General features: G+C 35.5%; 2 protein-coding genes across 3 annotated transcripts in view; both read right to left on the bottom strand.

Annotated features, from left to right (window-relative positions):
* Positions 1-6,579: 6,579 nt before the first annotated feature.
* On the bottom strand, positions 6,580-16,015 carry LOC121429034 (substance-P receptor-like). The gene is made up of 2 exons (XM_041625930.1): positions 15,639-16,015; positions 6,580-7,293 (listed from the first exon to the last, which is right to left on the bottom strand). The coding sequence occupies exons 1-2, from the start codon at positions 15,852-15,854 to the stop codon at positions 6,580-6,582; spliced, it is 930 nt and encodes a 309-aa protein (XP_041481864.1). The 5' UTR covers positions 15,855-16,015.
* Positions 16,016-23,554: 7,539 nt separating this feature from the next.
* LOC121428934 (coiled-coil domain-containing protein 18-like) overlaps positions 23,555-27,413 on the bottom strand; it is a 47,782-nt gene continuing 43,923 nt past the window's right edge. For both annotated transcript variants that reach the window (XM_041625824.1, XM_041625825.1), the window contains exon 29: positions 23,555-27,055. In XM_041625824.1, coding sequence (XP_041481758.1) covers positions 26,962-27,055 — 94 coding nt within the window. In that variant the 3' untranslated portion in view covers positions 23,555-26,961. The remainder of the gene's footprint in view (positions 27,056-27,413) is intronic.

Here is a 27,413-nt window from a genome sequence, read left to right on the forward strand (position 1 = left end):
CCATTGAAAAAAAGTAGCATCCTTTATCCGTCTGGTCTGAAGTCGATTGGCCACTGAGACTGTATCATCTTCTCCTCTAAACACGCAAAAAAGATGAGCTAACAATAATAAAACAGACGAGCTGTATACATTGCATTCCATCATGCTAAACGTTCGGTTGATGGCGCTGTGTGACTTATGATCACCATAATGATTGAATGATCTGATGAGACATCTTCTGCGACCGGGATTATCTATTTCTCACTCGACCCACGTTCATGCCACCCATTCAATGAACAAGGTGTAACCTTGTTCTCAGTTACATCTCTATATGTGGTAAAATAAGGTTGACGGTGTTTGGATTATTTTCTCTTTTTCTTTTGGACAAATGCTTGATTTTTTACACTGTCAGTTTCCATTAAAGCTTTTCATTACACTCTAAAAACAAGAAATGTTAACTTAACATTTGACAGGTTGGAGGAGTGACAACATTTTCTAAATGTTGCATTTACCACTTTAAATGGTTCTACCCAACACTTAAAATGTTGGATTCAGTTTTTATAAAAGGTTGGATGTAACATTTAGAAAAGGTTGTCACTTCTCCAACCTTTCAAATGTTGATTTAACATTCGAACTTGGCTCTTGGGTACATTTGATTCTTTGAATTATTTTTTCTTTATTAAAAATAGAGCTTGAAAAATGAAAATTTTCTTGCCATATTACTTTCCACCTTTACAGGGCGTATACAAAAATATGTCAAAAATTCAAGTTTTTGAGCGCGCTGGTCAATACAAAAATTATTCTAAGTTACTAAAGAAAATTGAATTGAAAATGTATGGAAATTGATAATTTTGGTCACAAAAGTGATATTTTTATGATTTTTTAAAGTGTGTGCTCAATACAGCATTGGCATACCATAGTCCTACCTGTAAAGTCTCCACAGGCAGGATGGTAGCAGTGAACCAGTGATTCATACGTTCTCTCTGATTTCCTCTCTCTCTCACCTGATCTCTTCCCATTTCAAGTGGAATTTCTCTCTCTCTCTCACGCACACACACACACGCATACACCCACCCACCCTTACTAGTTTACACACGCGCACACACACAGCAAAAACTGTGGTGTTAACCGGTGTACATAGAGGACCACACCAGTTATTTTACACCCGGTGTTAAATTTGTGGTGTTAGTTTTACACCTATAGGTGTTATTACAACACCTATGGTTGTTATATTTACACTCTTTGGTGTTATGTTCAATCTCTAGGGTGTTATTTTAACACCTCAGGGTGTGGTTCTCTATTAACACCGATTGGTGTCAGTTTTAACACCACAGTTTTTACAGTGCACCCTTCCACACACAACTGCCTGACTAACTGATGGAAAGGTTACACCATGTACAGAGGGTTTGGGTCTGCTTGAATCATAAAGGGGAATGAAACCTTTGGAACATGTGGACTTGTTATCAAACATCAAAGAAAAAAAGAACAAAGAAAAATCGGACAAATAATGAGAAAGTTATGAGCATTTGAATATTGCGATCACTAATGCCATGGAGATCATCCCATTGGCAATGCGTCAAGGATGTGTGATGTCACATGTGAACACCTTTCCCTTTGGTGGACTATAAAGTAACCCCAAAATGTATCTTTTTTGCTCTTTCTCACACTCTTTATCTATAATGTTTTCTTTGAAAATTGTAGTACATGCCCTCCTACATGTCCTATAGAAAGAATACATGATCTACTGATAAATGTGATGAAAGAGGCAGTTTAAGTGCAAAGTACTGGGAAAGTTGTTCACAAGTGACATCACGCATCTTTGTCACATTATATATGTGGGACTGGGCTGGAAAGACAGCAAAATCCAATGACAAGAGTCCAAAATTCAACAAAAAAAATCTAAGTTTTTTAACTCACCAGCACATACAAATAAATTGATCATGAGGTTCCTGGTGTATATTTCTTGAAGTAAGAAAACTGTGATTTTTCCATGAACACAAATAAAGAAGTCATTCTCTTTGCAAGTCTATGGAATTACTAAATAACATGTGTTTTGTTTTGTTAAGGTTCAAAGATAATCGATCTTTCGTCAAAACCAGCCAGAGAATGACTGCAAGATAATATTTCTTGTGTTCTATGTTCACATCTAATTTAGATCAGGAGCCCGTTTCATAAAGAGTTACAACTGTTGTAACTTTGGCATTATGCCATCTACCATGGCAACAGCGCTCAGCAGCCAATCAAAATCAAGGTTTCCAATTTTGCCAATTGGAGGATCTCCATAGCATTAGTGAATGCAATATTCAAATGCTCACAACTTTCTCATCATTTGACTGAGTTATCTCAAACTTTCGTTCAGTTGATCTGTTTATTTGATTTTTTTCTGTTTTCACACAAGCTATCTTGATCCAAAGATTTAATTTTCCTTTAAGCCTAATCCCCGGGCTTAATCCCATGCGACGTAACCTGTCCCGACATCACTCCTATATCACATTTCTCAATGACGCGCAACATGACAAAAAATAAATAGATAAAATTACAACGAAATTATTTTTCATAATGTGTGAACGAATAGTTTATTCAAATGGCAACGGTGAAATAATATTATACATTATAGGCAGGAGACAATATATCAAACCACAATTATACTATAGTTTATTTCTATGCACTTTATAGAATTAACGAAATATATAATTTACTCCAAATATAGCACAATTAGGTAGAATAAAATGTATAATAATAACAAAATGATAATAAATAAAAATGATAATAATAACAATAATAATAATAATAAAAGTATAGTTTTAGAACAACATTCATTAAATACATAATTTATTTTGTATTTAATGTCCTTTATTCAATTATAACTTTAAATCTTAATACAAAGAAACTGAAATACATCATAGCAAGTCAAGGATCATGTCTTTACAAAATTAGTAGACGCATTTACAACTCATATACTTAACACTACTTTTCCGTTCTTTCTTATTGTGGAAACACTAACATGACTAACGTAATATAGCATTTTCTTTTACTTACTACTTATTTCTTTGTATCTATTTCCAGTATCATATCATTAGGTGGTACATTAAAACTCTATATCACACTATTTTCGAAAACATGCTTAGAAATACCATTGATGCGAATAAAGTATATACATTAAGCGTAAATTGTACTTATTAAAACCTTTTTTTAAAACAAGTACACACCTAGTTACCAATAATGCATAAAGCATTTCCATTTATTTGAAAGCAGGATAAAAGAGCATTGTAGATCAAATGCCTTGCTCACGGACATAGGTGCCGCGGCCGGGGATCGAACTCCGGACTTTCCATGTATAGCCAGGCGCCTTAGACCACTCGGCCACGGCACCTCCACATGAAAACTTGGCCTTCGTAATCGATTACCGTCTTTAGGAGGTGCCGTGGCCGAGTGGTCTAAGGCGCCTGGCTATACATGGAAAGTCCGGGGTTCGATCCCCGGCCGTGGCACCCATGAGCAAGGCATTTAATCTATAATGCTCTTTTATCCCGCTTTCAAATAAATGGTTGCTAACTAGGTGTGCACTTGCTTTAAAAAAAAGTCATGTCCGTTCATGACATGTAGAATTTGACTTTAAAAAATAGAATAATTATAAACAAAGACAGAACAACTTACAACATGAATGATAAGGTAAAATAATCAAAGGAAATAGAAAAGAAAAGCTGAAACACAATTTTCTTTGACCAGTGCGCATGCAGGTTACGCAGGTATACTAACCATGCAACCGTAACAAATTAGCTGAATCTAATCACCAAACATTAGCCAAAGCCCAAATCTTTTCACACTTATTATCAACAATACAACATTTATACAGACTTAGGCTGGTCAAATCAAAGTTCAGATATTTTGATATAAGATCTACTATAGGCATCTACCTTTCTCTGAATGATATTATTAGCTTTTAAGAATTCAAAGCATGCAAAACGAAAATATTAATATACTTCAAGAGTTGGTCTTGGCTAAAAATATATAAATCTAAATGAATAGAATAAAATTCAGTTCACAGAGCAAAATGCTAAAAATTTTATCAAAATCGGATAACAAATAACAAAGTTATTGAATTCTAAAGTTTATCAATATTTTGTGAAAGCAGATAATGAACATCGTCATGACTATTCATTAGGTGGGCTGATGATGTCACACCCTCACTTTTCCTTTTCTTATGTTGTTACATGAAATCATATATTTTTCTCTTTTTTCTGTCTCCATTATGATGAAATAAATTGCGGCAATAAATAACTAATGCACTTCATCAATTTTCAATCCAATTGTTTAAGTTTTCTGTAGAAAAAAATGTGAATAAACCTATTTTCATATGATAAAATACAAAAGAACAAGTGGGGGTATGACAACATCAGCCCACCTAATGAATATTCATAAAGACTTGCCTAGCACTGTTTTACCGGAATAATGCAAATCTTTAAAACTTTGTTATTTGTTATCCGATTTCGATCAAATTTTCAGCATTTTGCTACGTGAATTTTATTCTATTTATTGAGAATAAATATCTCCAGCCTGGACCATCCCTTTAAACCGGAAGGTTAAAATTGATGATATAATATACAAATAAATCATAAATAGAAATATTAAGTTGATTGAAAGTGTCATTATGTGGATAACTACAATGCAAGAGAACAAAGATCAAAGTCGTATACAGAATGAGAAATAAATATAAACAAGTTCATCATTTCACTTTACAAGCACTCATGTATATAGTGGGGGGGCAGACGCCATAACCCCTCTTGAAGAGCACAATTAACATCATCTATTGCCATGCTCCCTCGCACATGCAATCTCTTCAATAATTGAATGTCGTATTTTAAACCATATTTGGTGTCGCTATTCAAGGTTTCATCTTATACTTCATAATTTGTTCTGAATTAAAATTGTCAGGTTTTATGAAAACGCCATTATGTTTAAATGCTCTGAAAATGTCATCCACTGATTATCATGAAACCAGATTTTAACCATTGTCACTGGAAAGTCTTAAACTTGAATGAGTCATCAGAAATTACAACTAGAAAAAGAAGTGCGGAATGAAACCCGTTGTCGTACTTCGAACTCTCGAGAAAGGGTGTACCCAAAATGGTTCTTTACGCGCTCAAGAACCTTAAATGCTTTTTAACAACATAAAAAGGCACTTTGGGACAAGCATAGATCCCTCTAAGAACCCTTGCTTTTTTCTAAGAGTGTGGGATATTGATTAATTAGTCGAGTTAGGGCCAACCTTGCACGAGTGAGTGCAATATCGGCCCTAACTTGTTGAATGTATTTTCGGAATTCTCTGAAATAAAGCCATCCAACAAGATGATTTTTATCTATATCCGAAATAAATAGAAAAATAATGATTGAGCAAATTATGTCCCTATAATCGCATACGATTTATTAATAGAGCACCACTTTAAAACATCATTTGATCATAGAAATTCAACTTCCCCTTCCATGTATCCCTTCATCATAATGTTTATAAAGTCATTTATCATTGTTGCGAATAGCATTGCTATATTTGCGGCGTTGCCCATGATTAAGAGAGGCCATTGGCGGCGGAAGCCAACAAAATTAGGGGGTGTCCAGCTGAAATTTTGGGATGGACAAAGGTAAAATATTGGACAAGCGCCCCAAAAAAATTTTTGACAAGCAAGCAAAAAAAAAAAAAAAAAAAAAAAATTTAGGGGGAACAACACACGTTTCAGGGGGGTCCACGTGAATTTAGGGGGAGACGCAGGGAAAAAATTGACAATAAAAAAAAAAGGTTATCAAAAAAAATTTAGGGGGGGACCGTCCCCCGCCCCACCTAAAATTTAGGGGGGGGGGGACACGTCCCCCCCCCGATTCCGCCGCCTATGAGAGAGGCCTATATAATATGGGCTCTCTTGAAAAGCAGTGCTAGTGTACTGATTTTCAAATAAAAATAATGAATTATCTCATCGGTAAATACGTAAACAAGAATAATTTAACTTATTTACAAATAATTATAGTTGAATAAACCGAAAAAAATGCAATAATAACGTGGATACAGTTTGCAATTTATTATCTTAGGATTGTAGAGTATATTGGCGATTGCTCCGGGCTTAAATGGCATAAGGTTAGAGTTAGGATTAGAATAGATTTTGTCAGAATGAGGTAAAGATAAGGATTAGGGTTTATTGATTATTGGAGGTTAGATTTTATCCGGGGATTTTATGCTGGGCTTCATATAAAGATTTTCCATCAGGAGCAATTGTCCTGGCACCTCCTGAACTGCCATTTGTAATAAAAACAAAGGTCTTGCCAGCCAAATTTACACAGCAAAAACTGTGGTGTTAACCGGTGTACATAGAGGAACACACCAGTTATATTACACCGGTGTTAAATTAGTACTGTTAGTTTTACACCTATAGGTGTTATTACAACACCTATGGTTGTTACATCTAAACTCTTTGGTGTTATGTTCAATCTCTCGGATGTTATTTTAACACCTCATGGTGTGGTCCTCTATTAACACCAATTGGTGTCAGTTTTAACACCACAGTGTAGCAAATTATTCAGGGATATTTTAAATACTAGTACATGTTTTTCTTACATTTTCGCAGAAATTGCAAAACTGCTTGTTTCCTTGGTTTGTTGAGATGACTCGCCATTTTTGGACCTGCGTTTATTCTTATACGAACTACATGCCGCACATAGCAGCTGACGAAACGCGGATAGCCGGGTAAAATAGATTACCGGGTTGAGAATTCCATTGAGGCCTTGAAAGGAAATAGCAACATTCTCTAGTATCTTGAACCATAATGTTGGGTCAAGGGACGGAGTTTTAGGAATCCAGTCAGGTCGTACATAACCAATGACTATACGCGAACAAAATGGGGCCCAGCACAAGATGTTAGTGCCTACGACGAGTGCGAAAGTCATGAGCACGCTTTTGTTCTGCTTCACGCGCTGCTTCAACGTATCGCCTGCAAGTCCGGCCTTACGCGCTGCGCCGGAGATCGTAAAGTAAACTAAGCCATAACACACAGCGCATAGGCAATGCGCCCCGAAAGTGAGTAGGGGCATAAAAGCCGAGATAGTGATATAGACCCGTCTTGCGTAGTATTGTAGCATGAAGAATATAATAAGGAATGTAGCCCAGAAGATGATACAGACGAAGATACACCGAGGTCCAGTGAACAGCTTCCGCGTATTGAACGGATCAAAGCGGATGATTGCAATGCGATGTAAAGCAACAGAAACAGTACTGCAAATTCCGGTCAGATAGGACGTCCGCATCACAGTACTTGCTGGACCTGCAAGCTAGATGAATCGGCAAGCAAAAATGTGACAATTTACTGAAGGTAAAACAAGCATTTCTATATAAATTAAAGGAGAATGAAAACTTTGGAACAGATATCTTTTGTGAAAACAGAAAAATCAAAGAAACAGATCAACGAAAGTTTGAGAAAAATCGGACAAATATGAGAAAGTTATGAGCATTTGAATATTGCGATCACTAATGCTATGGAGATCCTCAAATTGGCAATGCGACCGAGATGTGTGATGTCACTTGTGAACAACTCTCCCCATTACTTTAGTATATATTTCTCTTGAAAAATTGCCTCTTTTACCACATCTATGAGTAGATCACATGTTCTTCCTATAGGAGGGCTTGTAATACAGATTTTTAACGAATACATCATGGATAAGGGATAAAGAGTTTGTATCACCACAAGAAAAAGCAGAAAGAGACATTTTGAGGGTATTTTATAGTCCATATCAAAGGGAAAGTTGTTCATATGTGACATCACACACCCTTGTTGTCGCATTGCCAATGGGAGGATCTCCAGAGCATTAGTGATTGCAATATTCAAATGCTCATAACTTTCTCATTAGTTGTCCGATTTTTCTCAAATTTTCTTTGTTCTTATTCTATGATTTTTCTGTCTCGACACAAGCCTACTTATTCCATAGGTTTCATTTCCCTTTAATAGTTAGGTAGAGTATGTTAGGGGAAAAAATCTTTATTGGAAGGCCTGGAAACTATTTTTAAAAAAGAATATACGCTGGCTTGGAAAAGGGAATCAAAGTTTCTTCTCCAAAAAGAGATAATTGGACAGGCAAATAAATAAAATAATAAATGTCTTGAGTAAAATAACACTATCTGCGCATTTTCTCTTTTTGATATACATGTAAAAGCAATATCAAGTATGGCCTGGCCCTTTCAGGAGTTGGTCGGCTGTAACCTTTTGATATTAAACTGTATCAATTTTGTGATAGATGGTCTGATCGATGGCTCTTAACTTTAAGCGAAGTTTAAAGAATATTTTTAGAAATTACACATCAATATTCAATAATAAGCCAGTTCGTAGTTCCTTTCTGCGCATGATCAAACGATTCTATGCATGATCAGAAGAAGGTCATTTGTACTAAAGTGACATGGTGCTTTAAAATCTAATGAGATAAGCACCAACTTTGATGTCTTGATTATTCATATATTCTTTTGAATTGTCGTTTTCATTTACATCCACAAAAACAACAACAATGCTTCCTCGTACGACTGGTATCTCACAGTTTGTCAAGTACATTGTGCAACATGCTAAGATATGCACTCAAAGTGGGAATGCAACAAATACCTTCATTAAGTGTTCATTGGTGTGCTATTCTAGTCACCTGGTCTATTCAATTTATTCATCCTGCTATGTAAGGCAAGCTTACGTAATATCTTGCTTTGAAATCTGCCTATCATGATGAAAGAAATGAAAGGTCATTTGACCAAAATTGCCCATGAAGTAACTACGAACTGGTCTATTCAGACGGCAGACATTATAAATCAAACAAATCTGTTTAAATCTATCAATTCTTTGTTTAGAATGCAAGCAAGACATTATCAGTTCAAAGAGTATACAAACGTAAGAACATGACATAATTAAGCGATTTTACTCCGTACGTAGAATCAATTTTATGAAATTCATGCGGATAGCCTGTCTTATAGCATCAACCTTGGAACTATAGGCCTATAGATGGACATTCAACGCTACAATTTATGTGATCGAACGAGTTCCGCCGCCTCAGTAGTGAGAATATACAGGTGTTCTGACAATAGTAACAGCCAAGGCATAGGCGGATCCGGGGGGGGGCGAGGGGCCCGTCCCCCTATTGGCGGAGCAAAAAAAAGAAAAAAGAGGGAAAGAAAGAAAAAGAAAAGAAAAGGAAGGGAAAGAGAGGAGAAAAAAGAAGGAGAAACACAAGAAGAGGAAGACGAGAGAATAAAATAAGATGAGGGGAAGAATAGAAAAAATATTTTTTTTAATTTTTCAAAAATTTTCGCCCGCGCTTCGCGCTCTCATTGCCTGTTAGGTGATTTACATATCAATATGGAGCTTGAAATATCAAAATTTGAAGTCGACATAGAAAACATATTTCAGCTCGGAAATCGATCTTTCATTATTTTGTTTGATTTACAAAATGATTTTTTAAAAAACTGTTCTGCAAAACTTTCTGTTTAATGGTTTGAATATTAAAATTTCGGCTCGCAATTTGCGCTCGCATTGATTGTTGAAAATATATCAACTCATGCACCTTATTCATAAATACAAAAGTGCTTTAAATGTCCAGTTTTTAGGCCATGATATTAACATATTTCGCGCTCTCACATAAGCCTTATTTATATAAGCTCTTTTTCTAATGTGATCCATATCCACCTCACAATTTTCCTACAAAGTGCTTGAAATACAGAGCATAAATTGACCCTTTTCTGATCGGAGTATCAAATATTTTAAGCTCGGGCTTCGCGCACAATTTATTGATTTTCATGACAAAAAAAAGGTATTTAGAATGCCCACTCAGATTCTAGGTCTAAATCTAAAACACGTGCGCGCATGTTTATTCAGATATGCAGCTTGTTCTCTGTTTAAATCATTATCCAGTTTCATTTCACAATATCAAAAAATTTCTGCTCGCGCTTTGCGCTCGCAATATTAATGTAGGAAGATTTCCAATTACTTATCCTTTTCATGATTTACAAAGCATGAATAGAGTGTCCCATTTTTAGGTGTAAATCACGAATTTTCCACTCGCGCTCGTATCAATTGTTTAGTAACATACTTATCTTTTTCACGATTACAAAAAGTGCTTAGAATTTCCATTCTTCAGGTAGAAATTTAAAAACTTTCAGCTCGCACTTTGCTCGCATTATTTGATTATTAAAATATGTAACGTCTTCAGGGCTAACTGCAAGCAGCCGTTAAATGATCATTTTTTATTACAGCAAAACATAAGTTTCTACTCGCGCTTTGCACTCGCAATAATTATGTTGGAAGATTTCCAATTACTCGTCCTTTTCATGATTTACAAAACATGAATAAAGTGTCCCGCTTTTAGGTCTAAATCACGATTTTTTTCCGCTCGCATCAATAAATTGTTTAGTTATATACCTATTCTGCTCACGATATCATTACAAAAATTGATTAAGATTTTACATTCTTTATGTAGAAATGTGAATTTTCTTTTCAGTTCGCGGTTCGCGCTCGCATTATTTGGTTGTTGAAATACGTATGGTCTTCGTGATTAAGTGCAATAGCAGTCCTTAACAGGTACCTTTTTGCTCATGAGTTCAAAACATATATAAAAACTTTCTGCTCGTGCTCTGCGCTCGCATAATTAATGTAAGGAAATTTCCCACTTACTCATCCTTTTCACGATTTACAAAACTTGAATAGAGTGTCTCGTTTTTGTCTCACCTGCGAAGCAAAGTGAGACTATAGGCGCCGCTTTTCCGACGGCGGCGGCGGCGGCGTCAACATCAAATCTTAACCTGAGGTTAAGTTTTTAAAATGACGTCATAACTTAAAAAGTATATGGACCTAGTTAATAAAACTTGGCCATAAGGTTAATCGAGTATTACTGAACATCCTAATAGAGTTTCATGTCACATGGCCAAGGTCAAAGGTCATTTAGGGTCAATGAACTTAGACCATGTTGGAGGAATCAACATCGAAATCTTAACCTGAGGTTAAGTTTTTGAAATGTCATCATAACTTAGAAAATATATGGACCTAGTTCATGAAACTTAGACATAAGGTTATTCAAGTATCACTGAACATCCTGCATGAGTTTCACGTCACATGACCAAGGCCAAAGGTCATTAAGGGTCAATGAACTTTGGCCGAATTGGGGATATCTGTTCAATTCCCATCATAACTTTGAAAGTTTATGGATCTGATTCATGAAACTTGGACATAATAGTAATCAAGCATCACTGAAAATTTTGTGCAAGTTTCAGGTCTCATGATTAAGGTCAAAGGTCATTTAGGGTCAATGAACTTTGGCCGAATTGGGGGTATCTGTTGAATTACCATCATAACTTTGAAAGTTTATTGGTCTAGTTCATTAAATTTGGACATTAGAGTAATCAAGTATCACTGAACATCCTGTGCGCGTTTCAGGTCACATGACCAAGGTCAGAGGTCAATGAACTGTGGCCGAATTGGGTGTATCTGTTGAATTACCATCATAACTTTGAAAGTTTATGGATCTGGCCTGATTCATGAAACTTGTACATAAGAGTAATCAAGTATCACTGAACATCCTTTTCGAGTTTCAGGTCACATGATCAAGGTCAAAGGTCATGTAAGGCCAATGAACTTTGGCCATATTGGGTTTTTTTTGTTGAATAACCATCATATCTCTGTAAGTTTATTGGTCTAGTTCATAAAAAGTGGACATAAGGGTAACCATGTATCACTGAACATCTTGGGCGAGTTAGAGTAGTATTCAAAGTCAGCACTGCTGCTATATTGAACCGCGTGATGCAGGTGAGACGGCCAGAGGCATTCCACTTGTTAGGTATCAATCTCGAATTTTTTTCCGCTCGCGCTTCGCACTCGCATCAATTGTTTCGTTACATACTTATCTTTTTCACGATTACAAAAAGTGCTTAGAATTTCCATTCTTCAGGTAGAAATTTAAAAACTTTCAGCTCGCACTTTGCACTCGCATTATTTGATTATTAAACTATATGTAACGTCTTCAGGGCTAACTGCAAGCAGCCGTTAAAGATCATTTTTTATAACAGCAAAACATAAGTTTCTACTCGCGCTTTGCACTCGCAATACTTATGTTGGACGATTTCCAATTACTCATCCTTTTCATGATTTACAAAACATGAATAAAGTGTCCCGCTTTTAGGTCTAAATCACGATTTTTTTTCCGCTCGCATCAATAAATTGTTTAGTTATATACACTCTAAAAAATTAAGTGCTAATTTAGCTCTTAAAGAGCGTATATAGTGACTGCACTTCGGAGTGCTGATTTGTATAGTTCAAATTTGAACTAGACAAATCAGCACTTCGAAGTGCAGTCACTATACACGCTCTTTAAGAGCTAAATTAGCACTTCATTTTTTTAGAGTGTACCTATCCTGCTCACGATTACAAAAATTGATTAAGATTTTACATTCTTTATGTAGAAATGTGAATTTTCTTTTCAGTTCGCGGTTCGCGCTTGCATTATTTGGTTGTTGAAATATGTAATGTCTTCATGATTAAGTGCAATAGCAGTCCTTAACAGGTACCTTATTGCTCATGAGTTCAAAACATATATAAAAACTTTCTGTTCGCACTCTGCGCTCGCACAATTAATGTAAGGAAATTTCCCACTTACTCATCCTTTTCACGACTTACAAAACTTGAATAGAGTGTCTCGTTTTTAGGTATCAATCTCGAATTTTTCCGCTCGCATCAATTGTTTCGTTACATACTTATCTTTTTCACGATTACAAAAAGTGCTTAGAATTTCCATTCTTAAGGTAGAAATTTGAAAATTTTCAGCTCGCGCTTCGCGCTCACATTATTTGATTATTAAAATATGTAACGTTTTCAGGGCTAACTGCAAGCAGCCGTTAAAAGATCATTTTTTATTACACCAAAACATATATTATAAGTTTCTGCTCGCGCTATGCGCTCGCAATACTAATGTAGGAAGATTTCCAATTACTCATCCTTTTCATCATTTACAAAACATGAATAAAGCGTCCCGCTTTTAGGTCTAAATCACGATTTTTTTTCCCGCTCGCATCAATAAATTGTTATATACCTATCCTGTTCACGATTACAAAAATTGATTAAGATTTTACATTCTTTATGTAGAAATGTGAAAATTGTTTCAGCTCGCGGTTCGCGCTTGCATTATTTGATTGTTGAAATATGTAACGTCTTCTTGATTAAGTGCAATAGCAATCCTTAACAGGTACCTTTTCGCTAATGAGTTCAAGACATATATAAAAACTTTCTGCGGTCGCATAATTAATGTAAGGAGGATCCCCACTTACTCATCCTTTTCACGATTTACAAGACTTGAATAGAGTGTCTTGTTTAGTAGGTCTAAATCTCGAAATTTCGCGCTCGCATCAATTGTTTTGTTATATACCTATTCTGTTTGACTTACAAAAAAGTGCTAAGAAATTCCATTCCTTAGGTAAAAATGGCAAAAAATTTCAGCTCGCGCTTCGCGCACACGTTATTTGATGGTTGATGGTTAAAATATGTAAGGTCTTCATAGCTAACTGCAAGCAGTCTTTAACCGTCCTTTCCCATCACTTCATTTCTGCTCGCGCTTCACGTTTGTAGTAGTTATTCATTTGCATACACATCTTTTTCAGGATAACAAACCTTGCCCAGAATGTTCCAAATTTTAGGAAAAAATACATAAGATTTCCATATAAATGAGGATATAATGATATAACATATTAATGTTTATTTATAAGAATGAAGCTAAGAAGTGACTATTAGGACTAACCCTTCAAAGAAACCAAAAATCATCTTCGAGATGCTGATCGGTGAAAATATGCCTGAAAAAAATCCGTGCCCCCCTATTGGAGAAGGCTGGATCCGTCCCTGCCAAGGCGTATTATTATTTACAAAGGGACAGCTTTCCTGGTTTGGGTTTTGTTGGCTGATACCCTGTGTCCGAAAATGCATCAGTTCATGCTTTAGATTTGGAGCAGCAGAATTGAGAATCAGACGATTGTAATTATGATCATAAAGAAGATTTGTGGGTCAAATTGAAAATTCCAATTTATTTTACCGGTGATATGGCAGGCGTTCCTGCGGTGAAAAACGTCTTTGCTTGTGCTAAAAATTCAAGAATTTGGTTAATCAAATGGTGTTTCTACATTTATTCCTCTGTCATTTTCCTTGATTCAGATGGCACCTTAAAGGGGAAGTCAACCCTGGCAGAAAGTTTATATAAAAAAAGATATTGGTGAATGTACGAGGAAAAATCCAAAGAACTAAACATTTATCACAATCTTAATATTTTTATTGCGACGTACGTCATACGCGAGCAGCATCCTGATGATAATAAATCAATGAAATGTCATTTTCTACCAACAAATAAAAAGATGGGAATGGGAATGGTTTTCATTGTACCTTAAGTTTATCAACAAATTATTTCACATCCAATCCTGAAAGAAACACAATTTTACTTAGTAACCATTAACAAAATGAACACAGAGGCAGCTGCTCGTATATGACATCACCACATATTGAAATTCTAATGATTTTTATTCTTTTATGGATACATTTTTTTGCAACAAACATTTCGTCAGGATGAACTTCCCCTTTAACGGACAGAATTTTAACTTATATGCCCGTTTTCTTTAAAACTGATATACCGTCCACCGAACGTATTGCTGTAGTCATTTATTTTTTTCACGAGAAGAAGTTACAAAAAAAATAAAGTAGATATACCACATCATTATATGAAAACATGAAAAATTGTTGTTACTGAAATAATTCTGTAATACAACAGGAAAACTATATCTAAACAATATCTATGCTTCAGATCGCATAGAGGCCTCCCGATTTCGTGGCTTCCAAATTTTAAACTGACATAATATTTGTTTTCTTACCCTTTGTAGCCGCATCATCTCTATAAAATTAAATAATGGTTGTCAACATATCGATCAATTTATGCAAAGTGAAAGGAACCACATCTTTTGTAATGGGGGAATAAGTACGTACCATCTCTTCAAAATAATGGTTAGTTATCATAAATTACACTCTTAAAACAAATCAGTCAAATTGACAAGACTAGTAGTCAGCTAGCTGGGTGCAACCGATATGACAATCACTGATAGTCACATTTCTGACATATATTGTAGTCAGAAATAACTCTGTACTAGTAAAATATGACTAGAAAGTAGTCAAATATGACTAGAATAACAGTTGCACCCAGCTGACCCTATTAACTAGTCATTTATTACTGATTTGTTTCAGAGTGCCTACATCAAGAATTAAGAAGACGGTACATATAACATGACTGGACTCTCCTGTTAAGCTATACCGGGTACACTTCTGAACGAAGTAAAATACAATTAAGATTAAGTTATGTTAATACTATATCAGCAATTATCTGTTGCGTTTTTTTTTTCTAGGACGCACCGTTAACAATCAGCAAATCAGTAGGTCGGTAGTCGGTCAATCAAATGACATTGTATCATTTTAACTAAAAATTATTTTCTTGAGATCCATCTCGGTCAATAAGGAAAAAAAGTTTTATTTCCATATGAAACGCCTACTCAGTTCTTTATTTTACCCAGTCCTCAACTGTCGTAAATAGCGTAAATGCTGATTATCTTGCAAAGAGATTAAAAATAGACTTACAAACTGGCCTGTAAAGTGTCGATACAGGATGGTGAAAACGTTGAAGAATGAGGCTGTGAAGTCAGAAAAGGCGATGTTCCATATAAAGACATTGTGCGTCTTTCTTAGTTTCCTGCTTGCAATGATGACGATCATCGTGATCAAATTGAGGACGACAGCCATCGAGTTCATGACGAGTATCCCAGCGTATACATTTAAACTACCCGCCATGGCCATATCAAATTAGTCGACGTTGATTATTGGTGAGAGATCTTCAGATTTTTGAAGCCGACCAGTAGCTCGAACCAGAAGCGAAGTCTGTAACGGCCGGTGATCAGAGCGTCTTTTCGTTGAAACAGTACCATGCAGAAATGTTGGCCTTTTTATGATTCTCAGACTTGATAAGCGTTTGAATGACTTATCAGACTGTATCGGTGCTCTTGATCATGCAGAGACCAAATTGGTAAAAAAAAGACATACAAAACCCACACAATTCAATTGTTCAGGCCAAAATTAAAACAAAAAAGTAGCCATTCATATCATGCATATCGTAGGTGTTTATGATTAAGTTTCTCTGTAAACACCTTGATAGATAGCAGCTTATCAGAGAAACTGGAAAGACTTCTGTGCTCGGAAAAGTCAAATTAATCATGTCATCGATACAACTATTTATCTATATGCAGGAATCTTGCAAAAAGAAGCACGAGTCGCGCGTTACGTAGAAGCAGATGAAAAAGACAAAGAACGGACGAAAATTTACGATTTCACCGCACGGTTGAAACTGTCATGGCACTTTTTCAGCACTAAGGTCATATTGCACTTTTCCAGTTGCATGGATTAATATAATGTAAAAAAAAACACCTCTACAAATTCATTCTCTACTTGAAATGCTTTGACACTGACACAACGGGGTGCAGAAACTTTCAGGAATAAGTTGTCTTCATCCAGTGTACCGACTAACTTTACTTCTGTGTAGGAGAGAATCGGAAAAAGAAATATCACCACGGATTGAAAAGCCATTCTCTCAATTTCTCAATATACTAGTTAGGTGTTGCCCTTTAACATTTAAACGGTATGAGAATCAACTAACAATTGATAGTGCAAAGTCATTTGTATTACTCTCATTTTCAAGGTGACGAACGTTTCTACCTTTGACAAATCCACACATCGTTTTTCTTTTGATTTCATATTTCAATCTTAGAAACGCATGACGATTTCCGCGATTCTTATGAATAGGTTTAAGAAGATTTTTAACCACTTTGTAGAAAAATGATTTTTCACCCGACTGTGCGCAAAATCTATTGATAAATACCTTTCGCAGAAAAAAGCCATGTCTTATTGATGTCCTTATCGTTCATATCAGCTTTTTGCTCTAAATTTAAATCAATGTTTTCTTCAGTTATTTATTATTCCTCAAGTTCAGCAGTTGCCAATTCTCGTCCTTTGCCCATCTCTAACATGTCCAGGATCTTATTAATTCATATCATATTCTATTTCCCTTAGCTCCCCTCCCCTATCTGTGTGTAAGGGTGTGTGTGTGGATGTGTGTGTGTCGTCTATTCCCCCTCCCCATGTTCTATAGGACACGTATGATCCAACTGAAGTGTCATCAACCATTCGCCTTTATTCATGGCTGTTTGTTATTCTTGAAGGTCAAATCTACCCCAGAAAAAATGTTGATATGAATAAATATAGAAAAATCAAAGAGGCAAATTAAAAAAATCATTAAAATCGGACGTAAAATAAGAAAGTTATGACATATCAAGTTTCGCTTATTTTTCACGAAACAGTGATATGCACAACTAAGTGACATGCAAATGAGACAGTCAATGATGTCCCTCACTCATTTTTTTCTCTTGTTTTTTTACTGTTTGAATGATACAATATTTCTTTTTTTTACAGATTTGACAATTAGGACCAACTTGACTGAATTATAGTATTAAACAATGTTAATTCCACATATTCAGAGAGGACAGCTAGGAGAAAATTTGAATATTTCATAGTTTATACAATGAAATATAAAAGAAATTGTGAATTAATGATGTGATCAGTCTCCTCATTTGCATACCGACAAGGAATATAAATTAAGGGAAACTTCGAAATGTCATAACTTTCTTGTTTTACATCCGATTTGGATGAAATCTTTAATGCTATGCAAGTTTGATTTTTCTCTCTTTATTCACATCAACTTTTTTGGGGGGTAGACTTGTCCTTTAAAGTGCGACTGTCGCCAGCTGGTATCAAATAAGGCTTATAAATCCTATAGAGCTGAAATTAATCTGGCATGACATTATGTTAAACAAGCACATGTCATCAAAATTAATAACAAAAATAAAACAAAGTTTAATATTGAATTTTCAAGTTTAGCAATATTTTTTTTAAAAAAGGCTACATTAACGTCGTCACATTCATTATATGGGCTGAAATGGGCACAGTACACGTTCGTGAGGGGGCACTTTTCAGTACTTCAAAAAATGGAGGCACCGTGTCCCCCCCCCCCGGATCGCTGCCCCTGAATGTCATATTTTTTTCTTTAGGAAATTTGCTCAATATCCTTTGAAAACAAAAATAAGCATACTGAATTTTTAAGAAAACAGTAAATGTATGAATATGTAGAAAATATTTTGAACAAACATGTATTTTAGATCATAGAGCTATAATAGCTCCTTGTTTAGATGTTGACGTTACTGGCTTTCCATAATTGTGGTTGATTGGATCAATCGTAACTCTTCGTAAGACAGGACCCATATCTATCTGCAGTAAACGCACTTTTCGAGACTCGTAAGGCCTCGTAAATCATTTTGTTTGTTCCCTTTATAATTATTCGTAATAGCAGATGCCTTCATAAAAGTGGCCTTCAGACTAGCATTCACAATATTTCTCGAATGCTAATCGTGCTTATGAAACATGAATCCATTCTGAAGATATGCTTACTCATGTCTTGAATAATCATAATTCAATACTATGTGGGTTTCGTGGAACTATGACTGCATTATGATGTTACATTGACTGGCTAAATAAACACATTATTTTCTTAAAAGAAAGTCTACTAAAGATCACCTTTTTGTGATATGTTTTTTAAGAAACAATTACCAACCTAATATCCTATTCTTTCTTGGAGTGTACCAAACTAGAATTGTTTTAATCGCCACAAGACGACGCGATATCTTCCAAAGTGCAGCACGTCGGTTTTCTTTGATTAAATTTATTATCCATGCATGGGTGTGGTTGGTGAACTTTTGAAAGTGTTACATACGAAGCTGTAATTTCATCTTCCAAGATGCTTGAGTGGGCATGATATCAGGACAGAGTGCCCTAATTCACTCTGAATTGATTTAAAGATAAGTATAATCGTAAAGCACACAGCCCCGGCCCGAGACCACTTGAAGACATCTTAACAGAGATGAAGAGCATAATAATCGTTGTTATATCAGCTAATCTGCTATCCCATCTCCCCAACCATAATCATGATTTTAATGTTATAGAAGAAAAGAGATGGGGTGGAAGTCGTTTGATTGCGTGTTATCGTACTCTGAAAATGATAATTCTTATTTAATTATAGATTTCATACCATAATATCATTTGAAAAGATGGCGAGGAGATAAAGGTTATGACATGCACTATCACAAGTGGCTCTAGCGCGTGTGGGGAGGGAATAGGGCGGTTAAAAGAAGAAGATCAAGAAGAAAAAAAGAAGGAGGTGGAGAAGAAAGAGGAGACGGAAAGAAGATGCAGAAGCTGTGTTATGCCTACCATGCTTACTCGTCGTGCTAGGCATATGCCTTACCACATGCAAAGTACAGCGTTAATACGGCTTTCTGAAGGGTGAGCTCTCGAATCGTAGGTTTGGGCTGATAATTCTCAATTCATTAAAATTTTACCCCAAAATCCTATTAATTCTATTATTGAAAATGCACAAGTGCATGCCCTTTCGATAATGATAATAGTGACATTTATAAAACACCGATTTATTTATATGTAGTTTCCTATTTAATGGCGTTTAAGTGTACATGAATCTCAACCCTCACTCTCACTTGTTCCTCTCACCCCTTCTCTTAGTGTGTGTGCGTGACTGTGAGTGCATGCTCTGAGTGGGTGAGCCTTTTTTGGCCGGTGGGTGTGGTGTTTCGGGTTATCGTATCGATGTAGGCATGAGTCAGTGTAAATAAGGTAGGGGATTGGAGATGGGTGTGTGTGTGGGTGAGAATGTGCGTGAGGTGGGTATCGGTAATTGATGAGGGTGTGTGAATGGTGATACGGGCGAGACTGAGAATAAGGGGAAGATCTTGATGTGGGGAGGGGGAAGGGTATGTGCTCCTTGCACTGGCAGATCCACGGGGGGGGGGGGCACAGCCAGCTCGTGCCACTCCCTCCCCTCCCCCTTTGATAGGCAAAATCAAAAGCTGTAAGGTAAAAATGCCTTTAACCCTAAAAGAGCTGGGTTATCGGACCCATCTCACAGCCGTGGGGGGGGGGGGAGCAAGTCAGCGAGCGGCGCCGGTCGAAGAATTTTGCGTGCCAGTTTTTATCATGAGAAATGTAGAGGGGGGGGGGGATTCCGCCCCTGGGTCTTTTAGGGTTAAAACACAAGCCCCCCCCCTTGAAAGTGAGGACCTTTTTTTTTGCTTGTCAAATTTTTCATCTGGAAAATATGCCCCCCACCCATTCTGGATTTGCCCTTGCAGGGGCGTAACAGGGGTCGGTGGCCAGGTTCTTACTTATCATGCTAATGTATTTGTATATCGCGGAGAATTGTTCTTTCTCACATGTTCTTCTTTCCTTCCTTTTCCCGTTTTCCCTTGATGTTTTTTCTTAGTTTTCTTTTCCCTTTCCCTTTCATTTTCCTTCTTTCCTCTTTTTCCTTTCCTTTCCGTTTCTTTCATTCTCCCCTTTTTTTTTAGCTCATCCGGCCCGAAGGGCAAGATGAGCTTATGCCCAGGCGTGGCGTCCGTCCACAATTTCAAAATGCTACTACTTCGCCATTTCAAGTCCGATTTCAGTTCTGTTTGCTTTATATGATAGCACTAGATGGGGCATTCAAAACTTCTACACAGAATTTCGAAATTCATTAAATATGCTAATTTATGCGCATTTTTCAAAATTCACAAAAAATGCTACATCTTTATTTGTTGACTGATTTTGATTTTTTTGCTTCCATCTGGTAGAGCTTCATGAGGTTCACCAATCTTCAACACAGAATTTTGAAATTTTGACCAGAACAATTTTTATGCTAATTTATGCGAAACTAATTTATGCATATTTTTTTAAAATTCACATGAAATGCTTCTTCTTCTTTATTTGTTGACCGATTTTGAATTTTTTGCTTCCATCTGGTAGAGCTTCATGAGGTTCACCAATCTTGTATGCAGAATTTTGACTAGAACAATTTTTATGCTAATTTATTCGAAATGAATTTATTCATATTTTTAGAATTTCACTTGAAATGCTTTTTCTTCTTTAATTGTTGACCGATTTTTACTTTTTTTCTTCTTCCATCTTGTAGAACTTTATGAGGTTCACCAAACTTCCACACAGATTTTTGAAATTTTCAGTAGAAAATTACTTGTTAATTTATGCGAAATTTATTTAAAAATCACAGAAAATGCCTCTTCTTCTTTATTTGTTGACAGATTTTGATATTTTTTCTTCCATCTGGTAAAGCTGCATGAGGTTCACCAAACTTGTACACAAAATTTTAAAATTTTGTCTGGAAAGGTAATTTATGCAAAATTTATTCATAAATCACAAAAAAAAATTTCATCTTCAATTGTTGATCAATTTCAGTTTTGTTTGCTTTATATGATAGCTCGAGGTGGTGATACAAAATTTGAATATAGAATTTTGAAACTCATTGAATCTGCTAATTATTCATTTATTTTCAAAACTCACAAAAATTGCTTACTTATTTGTTGATTTATTTTGGTTATTTTTGTTCCATCAGTGAGCTACATTAGGTTCACCAAGGTTCTACACAGAGTTAGGCCCGTTTTGAAAGTCCATTTTTGATGCACGTGTACACGGCGTGTTTTTCGGTCGTGTACACGTGTACACGTTGTAAACACTGTGAGAGCGAGTTCTGTTTTCATGTCGACACGGACCCGCATCAATATGTCATAAAAAGGGGTCTATATAGCCTAAGTCACGGTTTTAAAGCTTACCTGAGAAGTTTGAAGTATCAATCCACAAAAATTGGTGCAAATTAAAAGTTTACTCGGCTTAGCAGCGCATTAAATTAATAAAGAATGCAAAAGAAAATCAGTGCAGGGCCCTAGCTATCGCCGACGCTCGGTGGATGCGCATTTTGTATACTGTACCGTACATGCATGCACAGATCGCTGCAGAATAAGTGTAACTGAAGTTATCGATTAATTTTCATTATTATGTTGCCAATTTGAAGAGCGTTTGTTTGTAGGCTTGTGTGCGAGCGTATAACACGTAAGTTGTAGCGATGATCGCTATCGCAATTGGTGATTCACAAATTGACTCTGAGTGTGATTGAGCAACGCTTTCGAGCTTTTGAGACCGGAGCAGACCCATTTCGTGCCGATTTCGTGGTACAAAAACGTGAGTCTCCAGAAAGAATGTGGATTAAATTGGCGATTTTGGAAGTGAACTCACTCTGGATTAATTGAAATATGTTGACATATTAGTAATCAAAACATGTGCAGTGTCTGAGAACTAAGATTTAATGTGAGGCTGTGAGCTTGTTTATGCAGATGCTACCGTGTACACGGTGATGGAATTTAGTACACGTGCACTGACTTGACCGTGCGTGTACACGTGTACACGTGTACCCGAAACGGGCCTACACAGAGTTAAGAAACTTTGACTAGATAATAATTAATACTTAATTCATATGAAAATTTATTCATACATCACAAAAAATGCTTCTATGTCATTTCTTCATCAATTTCAGTTCTATATCCTCAACTTATGTCACCAATATAATTCACTGCACAGTGTCAACTGGGCTGAAATTAAAATTGTGTTAAATTGTGTTGCGAGATGCTAGATGAGCTCCACATCATTGATGTGCTAGTTCTTTATCCCGTTCTTAAAAATAATTTTCCCGGTGATCTTCGCCTGTTACGCCACTGTGCCCTTGGCCCCTTGTATGAGAATGCGTGTTTGGGTGGATATTGGTGGTTAATGGGTATGCAGTTTTCTGAGGAAAAACTGAAAAAAAACTAGAAATATCACTAACAGTGATTAATATCCGTATGCTGTTACCATGGCAACAGTTTCCAAAAGATGCAAGAAAAATATGTAATGCATATTCTTACCCAAGACCAATGTGTGACCAAATATCATGAGAATTGTTTGAAAATTGATGGAAGTATTTCAACCAGCAAGATTTTTACTGAATCTTAACCATAGTCATAACCATGGCAACATGATTTCTGACACACAGAAAAAATATCTCTTGCATATCTTTACCTCAAGACCAATGTGCGAAATTTCATGAGAATTGGTTAAATACTGAGTAAGTAGGTCAAACTGCACGATTTTACCTTATTTTAGCCATAATATATCACTACGTTACGATGGCGACACAATTTCCGACACATACCAAAATTGTGTTTTGCACATCTTTATTTACCTTAACATGCTTATGTGTTCCAACTTCCAAGTTTCATGATTATTGGTTAAAAACTGAGAAAGAAATTTGATGTGCAAGATTTGCAATGGACGGACTGACCGAACAGTGATTCCGATATACACCCTTCAACATTAATTTGGTTATAAAAATTAACCAATCAAAACCAAAATGGGAATATGCATTCCTTTTTGTGAAGGAAATATCACATTATAAAATGCATTCAAATCTAAAAATTTCTTATCCATCTACATGTTTTATCCTTGATCAAAAAATTTCAGACAAGTGAATTTCCATCACCAGTTATTTTCAATAAAAAAAAACACACAAAAATCAACTCTATTAGAATAATGAAGAATTTATCATCCAGTCACAAACCATCACAAGGACAAAAAAAACACCCAACAACCTCATAACAAAGAGTATTTGTAGTCAATTGATCATATAACAATAGGCCAAGAAATCTATCATTATTTTTATTAATTGCATGTATTATTTTTATACATTTTATGTACATGTATTCTGTTCTATAATTTCTGTACAAATAATTTAAGAGCTATACAAACACTTGGTGGAATGCAAGAAGGTAGGAATTTCTATATCAAATTATTACTAGAATATACAATTACATGTGGGCATGAATAAATTGTATGCTTAATATTGTTACAATATATTTAGCAATGAACAAAGGAGTAAATTTACCAATTATCTTTGTATCATTTTGGGACAAAGTAAACATAATCTCCTACCTTTGGACTTTGCTTATTTTTTTTTAATTGAATGAATGAATGAACTTACACTTATACAAAAATTACCATGAGTCAAAGTAATACTTGTTCATTAATTCATCTTATAGTTGCATGTTAAGAACCCAAAGACATGGGGGAGGTGAGAATTGGTGATTCAAATCAATTAAAGCCATCCCACACCTTACGATTGGTCTGCGATCCAATTTTGGAACAAAAATTTAAGTGTAATAAAATTTGATCTGGTATTGAGACATGGAACATTTTACTGTGTAAAGTTCTAAATTATTGTACAAATATTTATGCTACCATCCTTATTAGAATAAAAGCAAATTGAATATCTAGTTGTAATGAGGTCGTAGCAATCTTATGATTGGATACGACTTGAAACGTGTTTGGGCTTTACTCCAGTATAAATGCTTTCAATTTCCAAAAATGTCATATTAGTGTTCTTAGAGCTAATTTGAACCTGAAATAATGATATATTTTCATTCAATTTTTCCGAAAAAGAGCATAATTTGATTTGTTCCAAAATCAGATCGTGGAGTGACCAGTCATAAGGTATGCAGTGGCCTTCACATGTGATATTAACAACATCTGTTTCAACATTTAACATTGTAAGGTGGGAGAAATAGGATAACTTACATGTAACTACTACATGTTTATGGATAATAATAATTTTCTTATACATGTAAAAGACAGCTTTTTCTACATTTTGTTTGCTATTTTAATTCGAAAGGTCACTTACTAATTGACGGGAAGGGAGAAAGGGAAGAATACTTCTCTGAGACCACTCTTAATATAAAGAGACTATTGGATTATGTTTCGTAGAAAGATAAAAAAATCACACCTTAAGATATAAAGCACCTTTTCCAAAATGTACAAAGGTGGAGGCAGCATAAATGCCATACATGTATTGATGAGTCAGGGACGGAGTTGTTGATATGGATTCATTTGAATATTTTTTTTTATAGAAAATAATCATGCATAATCTATTTCTACAAACTGCACGCATATATGGATGAAATGACAAACAAAAAGTACATGGCAATAAACCTTGAATTAGTCGAACTACATGTCACACCAGTGGACACTTTGTTTCATAAGTTGAGTGTATTTCCCTGACCTGTCTCATCATAATTCTTATTTATTAATGCAAATCAACTTGGTTAAATCAGAAGAAATTTCATCACTCCAAGAATATTCTGACTTTGGAAAGTTTAGATAAAATACACTATTGACATTAATTCATGAATAAATATAATTTGATGCTACGATGTACTTTATTTACCAACAATTGAATTGTATCGTATCCCACAGCAACTATGGAAAAGTCAATTTTCTGTTTCTAAAAACATACACAAACACAAAGTCACAAACGCCATCAAACACACTAAGAGAAATAGTACTTGAAACATTGGGACATCATGAAAAGGAGATGGAACTCTATAAAAAGACATGTGGCATGTTTCATAAAACTTGTTACAATAACAAAATTGCAATAACAGTTAAAAGTTACTGAAATCACTCAATTTGATTGGCCGATTTTAAACTTGTTATAGAAATTACTATAACAAGTCTTTATGAAACAGAACTCAGAATTGTCAGAAAATTCAGCCTTTGAAGTTGTAGAATATATTGCATAGGCTTCCACATTCAATTACACAAATGCGTAACACAGGAAAATAATTTAGGCCATCTTATGAATAGAAATCCCATTTGGAGTTTGGGTTATTGGGCTCTAGCCCTAAACAATGATATGCCATTTACAAATATCTGAATATGCTTTGATTAATGCATTTCAACCTCTCAACAATCAATAATATCAACGAAGTCACTTTATAAGGCAAGTTAGAAAATCATAGTCCTGTAGAATGCAGGCTTATATATTGTTGTACCCAGACAGACAAAGATAGGTAGGTGATTATAAGGCACTTCGGTATTATTAATTCATCAGCCACGAACCCATCCAACAACATTAGGTACAAACGTAACAATACAGAGAGAGATCATTATGTTCAACCAAAGATACTACAAGGGGAAGATCGGACAGTACATAGACCGTGTAATGAAATGCTCGGGAAGAGCGCCCTATAGCATTAAGTAACAACCTTTTTTACCTTTGCGTATCGCGAGATGGTTGTGTACAAAACATGAGAGAAATGGTGAAAGGGTGAAGGAATAGACGATTCCTACATCTTAAAATTTTTTCATTCAATTTTTTCCCCTTAAATTTGAGACGAATATATTTCAGAGGTTTCTTGGTAATAAAGCGTGGAATTATTCCCATGTGCCACCCTTGAGCCCTCTCCAAACTCCCCTCTCTCATTTTCCCCATATGTTTTATACACAGTGGCATGCCAATATGCAAAGGTTTATTTACTCAACGCTGTTGGGCACCCTTCCCAACAAGCATTTATCAAGCGTTTCAAAAAATCGTCGAATTGTCAGATCTTCCACTTGTAGTATCTTTGGTTCTACTTATTCATCCCAAATGATCTAACTATGTGATATTTGTAACAGATGAAATTGCATGACTAATGGGGCAGGGCAAGAAAACTTATGCTCAATCCTAAATCAAGCATTACAAGCATGCCCTCTGATTAAATGCAAATTTGTACTTGATTGGAGTTCAATTGCAAATCAACCTTCTTGCAATTCCCCATCAGGCTTGCATTGCAATTCAATGTAAATTTTTGCAATACCCCTTTAGAAGGTGTTACAAGCAACTCATCTGCAATCGATTGGAAATGTATTAATAACAAATGTGCAATAAATCAATTTGCTAGAAAATAAGAACAACATCAGACCAACTGCAGATGTGAAATAATTTGTTACGATTGATTTTTGGTAATAATATGCGAGTTGAAAACAGTTGGAAGTTTATGCAACATATCCTATAGAAGTATGCATTCATACAGTGTACATGTAATATGATCATGCATGGTTATCACAAGAAATTGTGCAGAAAACAAGAACCGTTCTAGTTGATTAACTTGGATTACTCATCCAAAGATTTGACACCAAATAGCTCTTCATCAATCTTCTGCCTACGGGCATTGGTGGCTATCAGTTTGGCCTGTAAATCAGCAATACTGTGAGGAATGACAAAAGGATCATTGGTAAACAGGCTGAGGAATTTATGAAAGGGTATAATTTCATTAACATTCTTCAATGTAATTTAATGTAATTCAGGGTGCTGATATGAAAAATGTGGAAATCAACATATGGCATTCTTCATTTCAACCACATGCAAAAAAAGTATCTGTGTTACCAAAAGGAACAAAATATGTTTCAAATGTAAGAAGACATCTAAGAACATACAAACGGAATATTTTATGCATGATTCATTGGAAGTCTGCCAGAAGATTTTGGGCCTTCTACCAGGGGAGCATTTCATCAATATTTTTGCCTGACAAGTTGTCAGGTCTGAAAATTTCCCTTGATTCTGAT

Source organism: Lytechinus variegatus, chromosome 15 (assembly GCF_018143015.1).
Source record: "Lytechinus variegatus isolate NC3 chromosome 15, Lvar_3.0, whole genome shotgun sequence".
Lineage (NCBI taxonomy): Eukaryota > Metazoa > Echinodermata > Echinoidea > Temnopleuroida > Toxopneustidae > Lytechinus > Lytechinus variegatus.